Source organism: Mus pahari, chromosome 5, assembly GCF_900095145.1.
Source record: "Mus pahari chromosome 5, PAHARI_EIJ_v1.1, whole genome shotgun sequence".
In the NCBI taxonomy this organism is placed as follows: domain Eukaryota; kingdom Metazoa; phylum Chordata; class Mammalia; order Rodentia; family Muridae; genus Mus; species Mus pahari.
In genome coordinates, this window is record NC_034594.1 from 64442930 (window position 1) to 64458246 (window position 15317).

General features: G+C 52.1%; 1 protein-coding gene across 2 annotated transcripts in view; it reads left to right on the top strand.

Moving 5' to 3' along the window:
• Dis3l2 (DIS3 like 3'-5' exoribonuclease 2) overlaps positions 1-10493 on the top strand; it is a 326249-nt gene extending 315756 nt beyond the window's left edge. Inside the window, exons 15-21 of one of the 2 annotated variants that reach the window (XM_021198088.1) lie at positions 4436-4619; positions 5247-5333; positions 7425-7572; positions 7836-7966; positions 8076-8180; positions 9243-9344; positions 10032-10488. In XM_021198088.1, coding sequence (XP_021053747.1) covers positions 4436-4619; positions 5247-5333; positions 7425-7572; positions 7836-7966; positions 8076-8180; positions 9243-9344; positions 10032-10157 — 883 coding nt within the window. In that variant the 3' untranslated portion in view covers positions 10158-10488. Of the gene's footprint in view, positions 1-4435; positions 4620-5246; positions 5334-7424; positions 7573-7835; positions 7967-8075; positions 8181-9242; positions 9345-10031 lie in introns of both variants that reach the window. The other variant, XM_021198087.1, reaches the window with a different exon arrangement.
• The last annotated feature ends 4824 nt before the right edge of the window (positions 10494-15317 follow it).

Here is a 15317-nt window from a genome sequence, read left to right on the forward strand (position 1 = left end):
AGGAAAGGAAAGGAAAGGAAAGGAAAGGAAAGGAAAGGAAAGGAAAGGAAAGGAAAGGAAAGGAAAGGAAAGGAAAGGAAAGGAAAGGAAAAAAGCAATAACAGGACAGGTGCCCAGACAAGAGGAGGTCTAGCTAGACCAGGGTAGACACACTATAGGCTGAGTGATACTTACTTAAGGCCAAGAACTTGATCATGGATCTCTGCTTGGTTGGCATGCCTGCCTTCCTCAGAGGCTTCTCACCTAACCACTGACTGACCCCTGTCAGGATGCTGAGGTTATGTAGGCTGAAAGACCCTACATAGAAAAAGACACAATCTCAAAAAATTAGGTAAATAGCAAATAATAACCACATTTGGACACAAGTAAATAAACATGGCCCCATCTCAGTCCTCAAATGGTAGGCTCTGTGTCCAGCAGCTCCCTCTTGTACATTGTGTTGAGCATACTCACTTCCTAAGATAAAGAACGCCTATAATAGTAAGAAATTGGCAGCTCATGTACATTTGTATCTGAACCTTTCCCTTTAAGTGGTATTAGTACAGTTCTGGGCAGAAGCTGCCTTTCCTATGATATGGAATGTGTATCATGGTGTGCACTTATATATAGGTTGATTATTGCTTGCCAGGACATGAAACCCTGGCTCAGCTGGTCCCTGAGATGAGAAGCAACAAACCTTCCCCCTCTTTCCCCAGGCCTTGCAGGCCCTGACAGCAGGTAGGGACTGCTTCGAGAGAGGGCTGCGGAGCTTTCACTGGGATGTCCTGGCTGACAGCCTCCTGTCACAGCACAGTCCCACCCAAGACCTCCAGAGTTGTGGGGCCCCAGTGGCTCGGGCCTCCAGATGCTCAGCAGATGCCAGGCCTGGGACTGAGGCCCCATCTCTGAGGGCTTGGCTTGCTGTTCTGGAAGGTGATCCTGGCTGTCAGCCATTCCTGAGCCCCTATTTAGAGCAGTTGTCAGGCCGTTGCTGGGCTCCAGCTAGCTCCCCATCCCCAGCAGGGCTGAGTGATCTCATGCCTATGCAATGCTGTCGCCTGAGGAGGAGGTGCCCTAAGACTGAAGGCAGGTGCCCAGACCAGAAGGAGAGTCTAGGCCATGACAACCCAGACAACCCTCAGCCACTTTCCCAGTTCCATGCCCTAATGTGCTCCAGCCTGGTTCATTTGCCCTGGGATAGCACCAGGCATCATTTGAGTTTGGCTGCAAGCTTTAGTATGAACTTTGCCCCTTTTCCCACAAGAAAGGAAAGATCAGATCGATAAGCTCACTTGCCAGAGACCCCACAGCCAACCAGTTTGCATAGAACCCTCAGCCCAAAAGGCAGCTTTGGCTAACGAAACAGCAACTGGGACTCCAGGATCCCCTGAACTTTGGGCCACAATTTGTAAACTCTCAGGCTATTCTTCCCAGAAAGTTCTTGGGTTCTAACTGGCTTTTGCCACGTCCCAGGACTGGAACAGAAGAGTCTGGTGGCCCCCTGCTGATCACTGTGAGAACTGCACAAGGGCAGACAGGTGCCAGGAGGAGGGGCCTTGGCCAGCCCCAGGTGAGAAGAGAGATCTGTGCACCCCTCTGTGGGTGATTGGCCCCACAGGGAATCTTGAGTTCAGTGGAGCTCTGGCTGCTGCTGGTTTGGCCATGTCTCAGCCTGTCAGTTCTAGATCTTCTAGATCCTGGGCCTCCTGGGAGTCTGGGAACTCCTGGGTCAGAGCATCACTGGGTCTTACTCCTTCCCCTTCCACTTGCAGGGTGAGAGGGTTTTAAGATCATTTCCCCATACCACCCTAGAACACTAATGAGCCTTATCTACACCCAGAAGTGGGAACCTCTTGGTTGGTGACAGGATTTAGGTTAATGTTTTGCTCTTGCCAAACTGTTGTGAAAAATTCCTAGGCTGATGTCTTAACTCAGAGGGAGAGCGGAAGTGAAGGACAGATGGACAGGGGGTGCAGAATGGACAGATGGACAAGGGCTGCTAATGGAAATAGGAACCACAGGCACCAAGGTGCTTGAGCAAGGCCAGCCTATGCAACCAGAGTCATGCCAAATTGTGACCAGAGTTAGATATGCGCTTCTTTTCTCAACGTCTTGGGCAGCTTACGGGGCTGTGCAGATGTCCAGGGAGGATAAATAGTAGGGTCGTGGTCACTGGAGAAGCTGTTTGCCTGGAGTCCTCTCACACCTGCTTCCCATAGCCCCCCCTTCACCACATCTCTCTTCTCCCCCCATGAGCTCATCGGAACAAAGCAGAAGAGGCCCTGTGGACCAGGGCTCTGGCTCATCCCAACAAAGTCTCATGCCTGGGGCATGGAGGAGGGTCCCTGTCCTGAGCCATTAGCCCACTCTGCTCCTGCCTGCCTGACAGCCTTATCCTCACAGTCCTGCTGTGGGGCCCTACTGCCACCTGCCGGCCTCACTTACAAACTGCAGTTCTAGTTCAGCCTTGGGATAACAAGAGACTGTGCTCTGGTCAACAGGATTCTGAGACTGCACAGAGAAAAGGTCTGAAAACATGCCTGACTTCCCATAATCAAGTTCACCAGTGTCAGAGCATTTATTTAACAGTCTGAGCAGGAACAGACAGCATCCCAGCTCTGTGGAGGCTGTGACAAGGTGAAGGATTATCAGATGTGTTAGTCATTTGTGTGGTAAATGGGAAGAAAGGAAAGCACAGCTATGTCTTGAACAGTTGAGATTCCTGCCTGGTATCTGGCCCAGAACACACGTTCCCTCTGCCTTTGCACCAGCCCTGCGATCAGATGTTAGCATTGTCTTATTTGGGAAGGAAGAACAGGGGACTCACCAGGGGTTCCACAACAAGAGTGTGGTAGAACTAGTATTCAAACTGTGTCTTAGAGACTTGGTGGTCGGTGATGGTGGTTGTCAGGTACTGATAAGCACAAGAAGGGATTGGGTACTGAGATAAAGGGTGTCAGCCTAAAAGGCTACAAATTAGTGGGTAACACAAAGGCTTTTCTTCTTGAGCTGAGTCCATGACAGGAGCCAAGTGTGCACAGGTCCCCATAACCAGAGCTAGGCATGCCCAGGCCCCCATGACAGGAGCCAGGGGTGCCCAGGTCCCCATGACAGGATCAGATATGCACAGGTCCCCATGACAGGATCAGGTGCGCATAGGCCCCCATGACCGGAGCTAGGCATGCCCAGGCCCCAATGACAGGATCAGGTGTGCACAGGCCCCCATGACCAGACCTAGGCATGCCTATGTCCCAATGATAGGATCAGGTGTGCACAGGTCCCCATGACAGGATCAGGTATGCACAGGTCCCCATGACAGGATCAGGTATGCACAGGTCCCCATGACAGGAGCCAGGGGTGTCGAGGCCTCACCTGGTGGGGCCTTCATGAGCCCTGTGTAGAGAAAGCTCTGCAAATAGGCACCTACACAGAGCAGAAGCAAGCATCCTACAGCAGGTCCAGTCTGGGAGAAGGAACATTCTCCTTCTACATGTCTGATTTTCCTTCTAAGCTTGTCTAGATGACAGATCTGACAACAACTGCTCAACCTCCAGTAGAGGGATTTATCCCAGGTTTCCTCAGACACTGTCAGACTCTCAGAGCTGCCTCACTGGAAGAAGACTGAGGCTGGACATGCAGCTTGGGGTGTCTCCTCGAAGCTGAACAAGGTCTCTAATGGCTTATGCCTTCCCAGGGAGCAAGCTTTTTCCACACAGGACATGCTGACTATAGTAGTAGTATCAGGATGTACACTCCCTTCCTGAAAGGCTTCATGTTCAATCCGCTAATCTCACCAAGGGAGCCCCAAGGGTCAGGGGAGAACTAACTTCAGGGCTGGTTGACTCTATCTCCTGCTTTGCCTGACTTCCTACTTTTGGCTCACTTCCTCCATCTTCCATCAGTCCCCACTTCTTTTCACTAGGGCCTTGACATATTTTCCTCTTCCTATTTAGAGCTTTATCCCCATGTACTTAGTTACTTATAGTAATTCTAATTACACTGAAGTGAAGGAAAATAGAATGATAGCTCTTCTTACAAGTGATCTTTACTGGGCACCATCTCTGGACCAGGCATGACCTGAGAGCACCCCATTTAGTGAGAAGTGAGACAGGAGACCACATACACATTCAGACCAAAAGAGAAAGTCATTATTGACAGGTTGACTGCAGGAAATTTGACCATGGAGATGAAAGAGAAGGAGCAGAAGAACCAGTTTGATCAGGTCAAACTGACCAAGCAACACTACTCAACCTCCAGTAGAGGAATTTATCCCAGGTTTCCTCAGACACTGTCAGACTCTCAGAACTGCCTCAGTGGGAGAAGACTAAGGTTCCACACTTAGTCTTCTAAGGTTCTTACACTGAGAACTAAGGAGAACCAGCTGAGCAAAGGCCTTGGGACAGGGGCAGTACCACCTGTCTCCAGGGTCCCTCTAGTTACTGTCTTTCCTCCACAGGCTTGTAGAGGAGTTCATGCTCATGGCCAACATGGCAGTGGCCCACAAGATCTTCCGAACCTTCCCTGTGCAGGCCCTGCTGCGCCGGCATCCCCCACCACAGACGAAGATGCTCAGTGACCTGGTGGAGTTCTGTGACCAGATGGGGCTGCCCATGGATGTCAGCTCTGCAGGGGCCCTAAATGTAAGTGCTAGTGGGCAGATAATGGGAAGACCTGCTTGGAGAAAAGAGATGAAAGCCTAGAAGTTGGGCAGTGGTGACTTGTCTGTCTCCATGTAGCCACTCCCTGTGTAGCCAGGTTGGTCTCCCCTGCAGTAGAGAAGATGGCTTCCACTAGGGGTAGGTTCTATTATCAGGTCTGTACCAAGGGAAACTACTCAAGGTTTAGCCACTTGCATGGCCTCTAGCAAGGACTGGACTGGTCCTTCCTGAGCCAGGATGACTGGAAGCAAGGAATCCTTCTTAGAGGGAAGCAGTTCACATGTTCCCTTCTCAGATAAGCTTTATGAGGCTGCAGAACCGGTGTCCTTCTCACCCCACTAAAAGGAGATCTCCCACCCATGCTCCAAGATGGAGGTGGGTGTGAAGTGGGCAGAGGATTCCTCTAATCAAGAGAGCTGGCCTATTGGGTAAGCATGGAAGGTCTTAGGCCCATTGTATGACACAGACTGTGGATCACAGCTCTTATACCCTGCAGGTCGTCAACATGCCCCTTAGCCTGGGAGCCCCTCTTGACCTTCCCCAAAATGGGATCAGGCCTGTTCCCAAGCCCAACCATATCTCATACAGGCATCTGGGGTTTACTTCTAGAAAAGCCTGACTAAGACATTTGGAGATGACAAGTACTCTCTGGCCCGGAAGGAGGTGCTCACCAACATGTACTCCCGGCCCATGCAGGTAAGGAGGGCCACACCAGCCCCTGATCCCAGTAGTACCCCCATAACTCTGGCTGGCAAGCACCACGTGTACATAGCCCACTACTGTCTTGCTCTGCTCTGGGATCTGCTGGATAGAGAGGAGCTGAGGAACACTATCTGGTAAGAGAAGCTGCAGTCAGGCAGCCACTGAGCTCCAGAGGAACTCTATCCTATGTGCTGAAAAGCATGCTCCATCCCTCAGGAGCTGGATGGCCTGTGGCTGCTAGAGACCCCAGGCAAGAGAAAAGGTCTCCACCTCTACTGTAGCTGCGGTCTGCAGGAGAATCAGTCTGCTACAAGCTTGGGCCCATGCTCAGCTAGTGACAGCTAGGAGATAGATGGGCTGGCTCCTAGCAGCCTGTCACAGCCCTCCAGCCTACACTGCAGTCCCTGCAGGGCCTAAGCTTCCTTGAGATGGGAGCCATCTCAGTAGATTGGCAGGTCAATTGGAGCTACAGGTACTAATGGGGTCAGCTGTGGGCCCCAGCACTTGCCAGGGTGGTGGCAGGCCATTTTTCAAGGGTCAGTCACTCTCAGCAGATTCAATCTGTTCATGAGAGTCAGGTAGCCTCAGCCAGCCACAGCTGATTTATTTCCTGATAACTCCTGGCTCTACTAGGAATGGAGCCATCAGGGCCATTCAGGGACTTGGCTGCCTGTTCCCCACCCTACCACCTATCCTAGACAGTGCACACAGGACCCTAGGCTGTGCCTTCTGGAGTGCTTCTACCCCCAGGATTCTGATGGCAAGGACTAAATGGCAAGTGATGGGACAGGTCAGGCACAGCAACAGCAGCATAACAGTGGGGAGTGAGGCCTGGTTCCCAAGAGAGCTGCTGAAACAGGACACTAGTTGTCCCAGTGGTCTCTGGCCACTACAGAGAAGCCAGGATTGTTGCCCTGCCCAGAGATAGCTACACTGACCAATGAGGAGCCTGGGCCTCTTTTCCTCCTCACCCTAGCCTTTCTGAGGAACCGAGGCACCACTGAAAACAAAGACACACATGACTTACTATGAAGACTATGCCCTCTGTCTCCAGCAACTTGCCCAGATGTAGCTCAGGATTCAGCAGGGGCTGTGCTCTGAGGTCTAGGGCTATGTACGTGGAGTAACCAGAGAAGGCTGTCATTTGGCCAGGGATTCTGGAGCTTTCAGAGAAGTGAACATCCTCCTAGGCAGCAGCTGCTGACTCCAAGGGCTGTGACGTCATCTAGGTTGTTCTGAGGGCTGCAGCAGCTCCGTGGTTCCTTTGGATCGGGTCTCTTAGACCTGTGGATCACCATGGACAGTTGTTCAGCAAACTGATGCAGGCTGGCAAGCTAACAAACGCCCCTTGACTGATATATGCTAGAGTATTGTGGAACTTGCACTTGTGGCAAGTGTGACCATAACTGGGAAGAGAGCGGGGCCAGAGGAAACACAGTTTGCTCAACCAGAAGCTGAGGAACCATGTGGGCTTCTCTCCCTTGGGGGGGTGGCATCTTCTTGTCTGGCCAGGGACATGTGGCATCCTCAGTTTCTGCTTGTGTCTCCAGAAGACAACTCACAGCCCTGGCCAACATAGCCATGTTTTCCTATCTGCAATCATCTTGACCCAGGGTGGCTGCTCAGACCTATCCTAAGGAAAATTACTCTGCAGCAACTCCCTCTGCATCATTCCTGGTAGGGACTCAGCAACCATAGGCCTTAAGGAGGAAGAGCCCTTGCACAGCTGCCCTGGTGGCTAGTCCCACAGTGCTAGAGGCCACCCAGCATCCTGAGAGCTTCCAGCCTCCCATGCCCAACAGAGGCATAGCTTCCTGAGATGTTCCAAGCATTGCCCTCATGGATAGAGGCCCGGGAGCCCTAGGCATGACTAGTGTGCATCCTGAGCTGGGAAGGGCTCTACTCACTACATGCTGTCCATGGAAGCTGCTGAGAACCCCTTAAGTAGGTTGACCCTGGCCCCAAGAATCTCTTGATCAGCTGCCTAAAGCTGATTGGGGAGTCGTGTATCAACCTTGCCATGGGCCAGGCTTGGGTCTCAGCACCTAGCAGACCCAGCCAGGCTTAGTCCCACTCTCCCTCCAGATGGCACTGTACTTCTGCTCTGGGACGCTGCAGGACCAGGAGCAGTTCCGGCATTATGCTCTCAACGTTCCCCTCTACACACACTTCACCTCTCCCATCCGCCGCTTTGCTGACGTCATAGTGCACCGCCTCCTAGCTGCTGCTCTGGGTAAGGGACATGACTCTGGCCTGGGACGACCTCTGCTGGTCAAGAGTTACCCACTCTCAGAGTAAGTGATCACATTACTGTTATCATGGACATGCCGAGGGACAGAGAAGCCTAAGTCTGAGCAGTGTCGATCCACACCCAGATGATGGAAGCTTTAGTGAGACTAATTGCAAGCCTGGGACCATAGATGGTCCCAGAGCCTTGCCTTAGCACACAGCCTTCTTTATCCCCGTACTAGCAACCCTGGTCACCTTCTCCCCCAGGCTACAGTGAACAGCCAGATGTGGAGCCTGACACCCTACAGAAGCAAGCTGACCACTGCAATGACCGTCGCATGGCTTCCAAGCGTGTGCAGGAGCTCAGCATCGGCCTTTTCTTTGCAGTTCTAGTAAAGGTGAGTGTCCAGCCTGGCCCCTTCTTCTTCCCCTTTCCCTGTCCTCCTATGAATGGAGCACCAGTGCAGGTCCACCCTGGGAGGATGCCACGATGCATTGTTCCTACAGGAGAGCGGCCCCCTGGAGTCCGAAGCCATGGTGATGGGTGTCCTGAACCAAGCTTTCGACGTGCTGGTGCTGCGCTTTGGGGTGCAGAAGCGCATCTACTGCAACGTGAGTATCCCTGGTGTGAGTGGAAGGCCTGCACCTACAGGCAAAACCAAACCCTAAAGGACTTAGTGGACTCTATTCCCTGCCATTTTCCCGCCTGTGTCTAGTTCCTTGTTGGGGAAATATGCCCCTGGTCTAGAACAGCCCATGATAGTTTCACAGGCATAAATGGTGGAATTAAACTGAGATCCCTGCTGCCCCTGTCCATCAGCTATGCAGGGCCCACAGATTGCATCCTGTAGCAGTGAGTTTCACTGGCATGTGGCAATAAAGGGTTCAGACCCCTGACCCCAAGTAGGCCTGCCTGGGACAGGGCCTCAGGCCAAGGGTTAAGTCTGAACTCTTCCTTAAAAGCCCAGGCACTCAGAACATAACCAGGATGGCAGGGTGTGGGACCTGGGATGTTCTTACAGAAACATGCAGAAGGAGAGGCCAGAGGGTAGCTAGTACTGCTCTCAACACTGTGTCCCCAAACAGAAACAAGAGGCTCATCTTGCCTTGGCTTCTTCCCTGGGTGACAGTTTATTCAAAGTCCTCTTGGTGCCTTCTGTAATGTCACTTGGGGACTTTGCTTTAGCTGTTCTGTGGTCACCAAGTCACCACCTGGCTCTGACCCCTGGCTTTGAACTTCTTACATACACTTGGGGAAGTGTGGAACCCTGCACTGGAAGAGACCCAGGATTCATGAAAGAGGCAGAACAGGAAAGAGCCAAGTGCAGCTGGAACTATCGGGCACCTGTAGTGACCTGGCTCTCAGCCTGGTGGCTCAGGTCTATCACCAGCAGCCTAGGCAGATCTCTTCTCTCTGCTACAGTCACCACCCTCCCAAATTGTCCCTTGGTCTTGGGTCACCTTCAGGTTCTACTTTGGCCAAAGGTGACTTGGCAGAACCTCCTAAATCTGGCTGAAGTGGACCAGGGATGGGGGGCCATGTCTCTGGCCAAGCAGGCAGCTGCAGTAAGGGATTCGGTACAAAGCTCCCTCCAGCCAGTCAGAAATAGGCAGGGCAGAGGAGGCATCTGAAGCCCATAGCCTGAGGCTCTGGTGTGTCCCCCCTGCCCCCAGGCACTGGCCCTGCGATCCTACAGCTTCCAGAAGGTGGGGAAGAAGCCCGAGCTCACTCTCCTTTGGGAGCCTGATGACCTTGAAGAGGAGCCAACACAGCAGGTCAGTCCCCTGCTGTGTCCCTAAGCCTACCTTCTGTCTCAGACATGTGCCCCTAGGTCCTCATCTGCCCTCATTTCTCCCCAGCACTGTAGGCTCCCCTGTGGGATTCCACTAAGCCCTGGCTTAGACTGCCGGGTTCTATATGGGAGCACCCACTGTGGCAGTGGCTCTCAACCTTCCTGATGCAGCGACCCTTAACACAGTTCCTCATGCTGTGGTGACACCCTTCCCCCAGCTGTTAAATTATTTTCATTGCTACTTCATAACTATAAGTTTGCTGCTGTTATAAATCATAATGTAAATATTTTTGGAGATAGAGGTTTGCCAAGGGTCTCTTCGACAGGTCCGACTGCTGCTCTGTAGGTAGATCGGTACTATCCCTCTCCCCTGAACAGAACTTGTCAGAAATTCTGAGGAGCTGATAAAAGCTTCTTAAAGCCCTCTTGTTCCAAAGGCTGGCCCAGCCCAGCTTGGCCCAGCCCAGCCTGTTCTCTTGCTCCTTGTGAATGGTCACTGAATAACAAATGTCTACATAGTGCCATCTAGCCTACTGGTTTCACCAGACCCCATGACTCCCATTTACAGATAGGCAACAGAGGCTGGGGAAGTGAGCCTCAGTGGTCAGTTGGCTTTTGATTGCAGACCCTCACCTGCCCTGTCCTCTCCCTGTTCCTGGCTCTGCTACAGGTCATCACCATCTTCAGTCTGGTGGATGTGGTCCTGCAGGCAGAGGCCACAGCCCTCAAGTACAGTGCTATCCTGAAGCGACCAGGCCTGGAGAAGGCGTCTGATGAGGAGGAGCCTGAGGACTGAATGCTCGCCCAAACCAGGCCTGCTCCTGCCCTACCCTGCTGGCTTTTAGGAATAGGACCTTTTGACACCAAAGGGGATTTTTAATTTGGTTTTTAACAACTCAGGGGTTTGTTTTTATTTTTATTTTTTCCTTTGATTTTACTTTTGCAGCTCAGTTTTTAAATGAACTGGAAGGTTAGGGGTCGGGGCAGGGGATGTTGAGGCCTGGCCATTGGATCCCAGTCCTCCTGGGCAGGCAGCCCCGCTTCTACCAGGCGACCCACTGCCCTTCCCTGCCCAGGAAATGGGGGGTTTCAGCAAATCAGTGTCATGGAATAAAATCAAGTGTGAATTGCTGTCTGTGTAGATGCCACGGGCAAGCATGGCAGTTGGGTGGCCTGTCACGGAGGGCAAGGGGCTCCCTAGAACCCACCTCACAGCTGAGCTGGGGTCATCAGCTCAGGACCTTCCTGCCAGCTCCAGGGTGATTCACGAGCCATGTGTGGCAGATTGATGCTGCAGCCTCCTTCTAGCTGATTAAAAATGTAATTAGTATGCACAGTAGGGAGCTGCCAGTCACCCTGTGCATGTGGCTGTGGCCCTCCCTCCCCACCCTTCCTCTCTGTTGCCAGCCCATGGGATGTGGGGAGGTGGGACTACCACCTCTTATATATATATCATAGGCCAAAGCTCCCAGGAGCCCTGTTCACAGCTATGATATGAGTAGGTACCTCAATACCTGCAGTTTCAAACATGGACCCTAAAAGGAAAAGGCAGGCCTTTCAGAGGGCGGGAAGACTTCAAAACAGATCCTACCTGACCCAGCCACCTGCTTAGCATCCCAAGTACTGGCAATTCCTGCCCTCCTGAGCACTGGGCAGCCTCTTCCCTAGGGACCTGGGCACAATGTATCCTCCTTTCACCAGACTGGAAAGGTATGAATTGGCTTCAAAAGCAACTAGAATCTAGGGTGAAAACCAAAGCAGCCAAGGCCCCGTTCCCCAGGGCTGTTCCCTGTGGCCGCAGGATTAACAGACCCATCTGATATGGTTATGGTGATTTTCTTCATAAAAAAAGGTTCCTGTGGAGTCCCCTGCCAGTGAGTGACTGGCACAGCTACAAGGATGTCACAGCCCTAGGATGGGCTGTTGTCTGATGAGAGCCACCGACACACCCCACCTGCCCTGGGCTCCTTGTCAGCCTCACACAGCCTCCAGCTGCCTGTCCTCCCACCCCTAGGGTCTCCCTTCCTCTCCCATTCCCAGACCAGCATGTCTGGATGGGCAGAGCAGTGATGGACGGTGGTTTAGTATCTGGTAAAGAAGATTCTAGTACTTTGCCAGTCCTGGACCATCCCACAAATCTGAGGAGGAGCTAGCTTCTCTGCTGTGCCAAACCCAGGCCTCCACGACCTCCTTTCACTGCCTCCTACAGAATCCTTAAGGAAGCTGTGGCTCGAGTACTGGGTTCTCTCAAGACAGAGGTGGCTGAGACACGGCCTCCCAACCCTCGTAGGAGCAGCTGACGATCAGTAAGGAAAGCTTTTGCAGAGTGAATGTGCTTAGGAGGCAGGTGCTGGACTAGAGACTTGTACAACGGCTTGCTCCACCCTCAGGTTAGACACCATGTCACTGAGAACTCAGCCATGGCAGGCCTGGCTTGCCCCAACCTGTCTCCATCTGAGGTGGTGCAGCCAGGCCACCCCTGGCCAGGACTCGAGCCACCTGTCCTCCTCTGTTGGCTCTGTCCTCCTCCTAGTGGCTCCGTCATCTTCCCACAGCACCAGCCGAGTCACTTCTCTTTGTGTTTGTTCATCCAGCACTGAGTCAGAGCACTGATAGAACTTGTGTCCACACACCACTCAAGGTGGCAGTTGGCACCGGACACTAAGGGCACCGCTGGCAGAAGAGATGACAAGAAATAAAGTACTCACTCATTCAGCTGTCCAAGACACCTGCCTGCACTGTAGGCTGAAGCGCAAGGCACAGAGCAGCTCACTGGCTTTTCCTCAGTGGCCCCTTCAGGTCCACATGGAAGGGAGACAGACAATCTCACTCTGACTGGGATCTCGAAAAGCTCAGAAGCAGGCAGTATGTTCCCAGGGAAGATGGAGCAGGCTGTGGGCCCAGCATGGATGAGGGAGTTAAGTATTAATGGTTGTAACCTGCCCTCCTGGGGCGAGTGGCTGATACCCTCCACAGTTGAAAGGACTTCAGCGGGCCCAGGATGGCAACCCACCTGAAGCTGGAGCAGAGTGCACTGGAGCATGGTAAGACAGGGAGCTGGTGCCAGGCAGAGGCATCCCAGAGACCTACCGCAGCAGCCAGTGAGGATGCCCACTGCACCACCATGCCAGCTAGCCACTAAAGCAGCCAGGGAAGGCAGTCCAGGTGAGAGGGGGGAGGCCTGAGAGGGGAAAAATAATCCAAAATCCTGGGGTGGGTGATGTCCCAAAACTGAGGCAGCACAGGCACAGTGGGAGCAGCCTTGGCCCCTGCTGGGAATGGGGCAGGCCTGTGAAGGAGAGAGGGCTGAGCCATAGGGCATTGGTGACTCAATGAGGTGGAAAGAGGGACCAAGTGTGGAACAGCTGGACAATGAGAAGAGGATGCACTTCTAGAGCATGCAGGGCAGTCCAAGAGCCTTAGAAGAGGCCAAGTGGGCAGGGTGGGGCTCCAGAAGAGGGTATTGCAGTCAATGGCAGCCGGGAGCCTGGAGCCAGATTGGTTACCAGTTTCTGAAGAATACAAAACATCCACTCTCACTACCTCCCCAAGACCAGCAAAGGCACCGATGAGCTTGTGTTCAGGGGCCCATTGTGAGGGGAGTGAAAATAGAGGAGGATGTTACCCTGGAATCTAAGAGTGAGCCAACAGTCCCTGTTAGACTGGAGAAAGGCAGGTATGAGGCCACCCACAAAGAATGCTGAAGCACCGAACTGCAGAACTGCACAGCATCCAACAAGGCTGGGCTGCTCTGGGCTGGGGGTGGAGAAGGATGGTTACAGAAGCCAGTGTTGCCACTGTAGTACATAAACTGACCTCGTCCCACACCGGCAGGCAAGAGAGCTATTGTTGGAGAGTCACCAGGCCTGGTAGAGTCTCCTGTGATAGGACCCCATGAGATGCAGCAGAGGGCTGCTGCAGGATCCAGTCAGCCCTCGGGCCTTCAGCAGCCAGGCAGGAGACTGAAAACATCTTCCCTGGGGACTCCTGTCCCCACATGAAATACAAACTTGGCAGCAGAGTTCCCCAATGAGATCCCAGACAGGTTTCTCGTGGGGAATTAGCCTGCCAAGTCCCTAGGGTACTTGGGCTTCTAGTCACTTTGTGAGTCCTATCTGTAAATAAAGATAACTGAGGAAACTTCTTTGTAAAAGGAAAATTGGTTCTATGGAGAAAACAGAGCACACAGAGAAAATGAAGTTATCACTGACATTTTCAAGGAAATGAGAGCCATGGAAAAACAAGGACTAGATGCTAGACACCAAAGAAAGGGCTGGTGATGTAGCCCAGCCAGTAAAGGTACCTGGTGCTAAGCCTGCCACCATGGGTTCAGTCCCAGGGCCCACGTGGTGAAGGGAAAGAATCCTGATTGCCATGCATGGCTCAGAGTTGGGCTTCAGTAGCAGCCAACTGTGGTTGCTATATAACTTCCATAAGGTGTCTGTGCAGTGTTCGAAGTATCTAAGCTACCATGAGGGCCATCCAGCTGGCTGTTTGTCTGACAGCCTTAAACATCCAAGGTTCCAGAGAAGGATATAGTTACAGTCAAATCCCCCTGGCTCATAACATCTTAACTTATTTGGAAAAAAAAATATCTGCGCATGGCAGTTCACACCTGAAATCCCAGCACTTGGGAACCTGAGGCAGGAGGATTGCCATGCATTGGAGGCCAACCTGGGCTATACAGTAAATACTAATCAGGCTCCGTACAAGACTATGTACATATACTATGTAGTAAGACTGTCAGAAAGGAAAAATAAACATTAAAGAGGTAATTAGAACAAACGCCCACCATTAACTTTAATGGCATTTAATAGTGCTCAACCCTTAACCAAATGTCCCTGGGAGGAGTTGGATGATTTTATGTCTCATACACCTAAACAGTAGTAGCAGTGCGCTCAGGATTGAGGAGCAGGCCAGCACCACCAGGTGTGAGAGGCATCCAATCTAGAAGGTCCCTGCCTGAGGTAGCCAGTATGTGAAGTGGCTCAAAAAAGTCATGGACAGACTCCAAGATTAGACTGATACTGAGTACCCTGAAAACCCTATCTGACAGTAAGGAAAGTATTGGGTGTGAGTGGGGAAGCAAGTACAACAAAGAAAAGCCTTTCCCTGGCCTATCACCTGGCACATCTGGCAACAGCAGTACATCCTAAGATAAACACTGAGTGAGAATCTACAAACTGCTCTGTGGCCATATTGCAAGGATGAGGAGATGGGACACGTGAGTAGCCAGTTTACTCTCTTCAGTGGAAGGTTCTGGGGGGCTAAAGATGGCTGTGGATTCATTGCCTACCCACCTCCACCACTCACCCTGTTCTTGTCCTTCCTCTTGAATCAGAGCAGGCTCTTCAGCTTCTGAGCTCAGATACAGCAGAAGTGATGTTGCACTGTCTCCGGCCATGCTGAGAGTCCCACAGCCAAGCTGTGAGGAAGCTTGGGTTCCCTGGTTCTCCAGCTGGGAGGCATCTTAGAGATGCATCCCCAACCCCCACAGAACAACCCAGTGGGGGCCTTGTGGAGGAAGCACAAAGTCTCCAGAAGTCCCCTTCCAAACTGCAGGTTTCTATCAGCTTTAAAAAAAAAAAAATGTTGATTGTTCAGGGATAGTTCATGATATAAAATTACCAGAAAATATCAGTAAATACAGCTGAAAACTGGAAATGAAGGGCTGGAGAGATGGCTCAGCAGTTAAGAGCACCGACTGCACTTCTGAAGGTCCTGAGTTCAAATCCCAGCAACCACATGGTGGCTCACAACCATCAGTAATGAGATCTGACACCCTCTTCTGGTACGTCTGAAGACAGCTAGTGTTCTTACATATGATAATAAATAAATCTTGGGGCCGGAGCAAGTGGGGCTGGAGTGAGCAGAGGTCCTGAGTTCAATTCCCAGCAACCACATGATGGCCCACAACCATCTCTTCAGCTACAGTGTACTCATATACATAAAATAA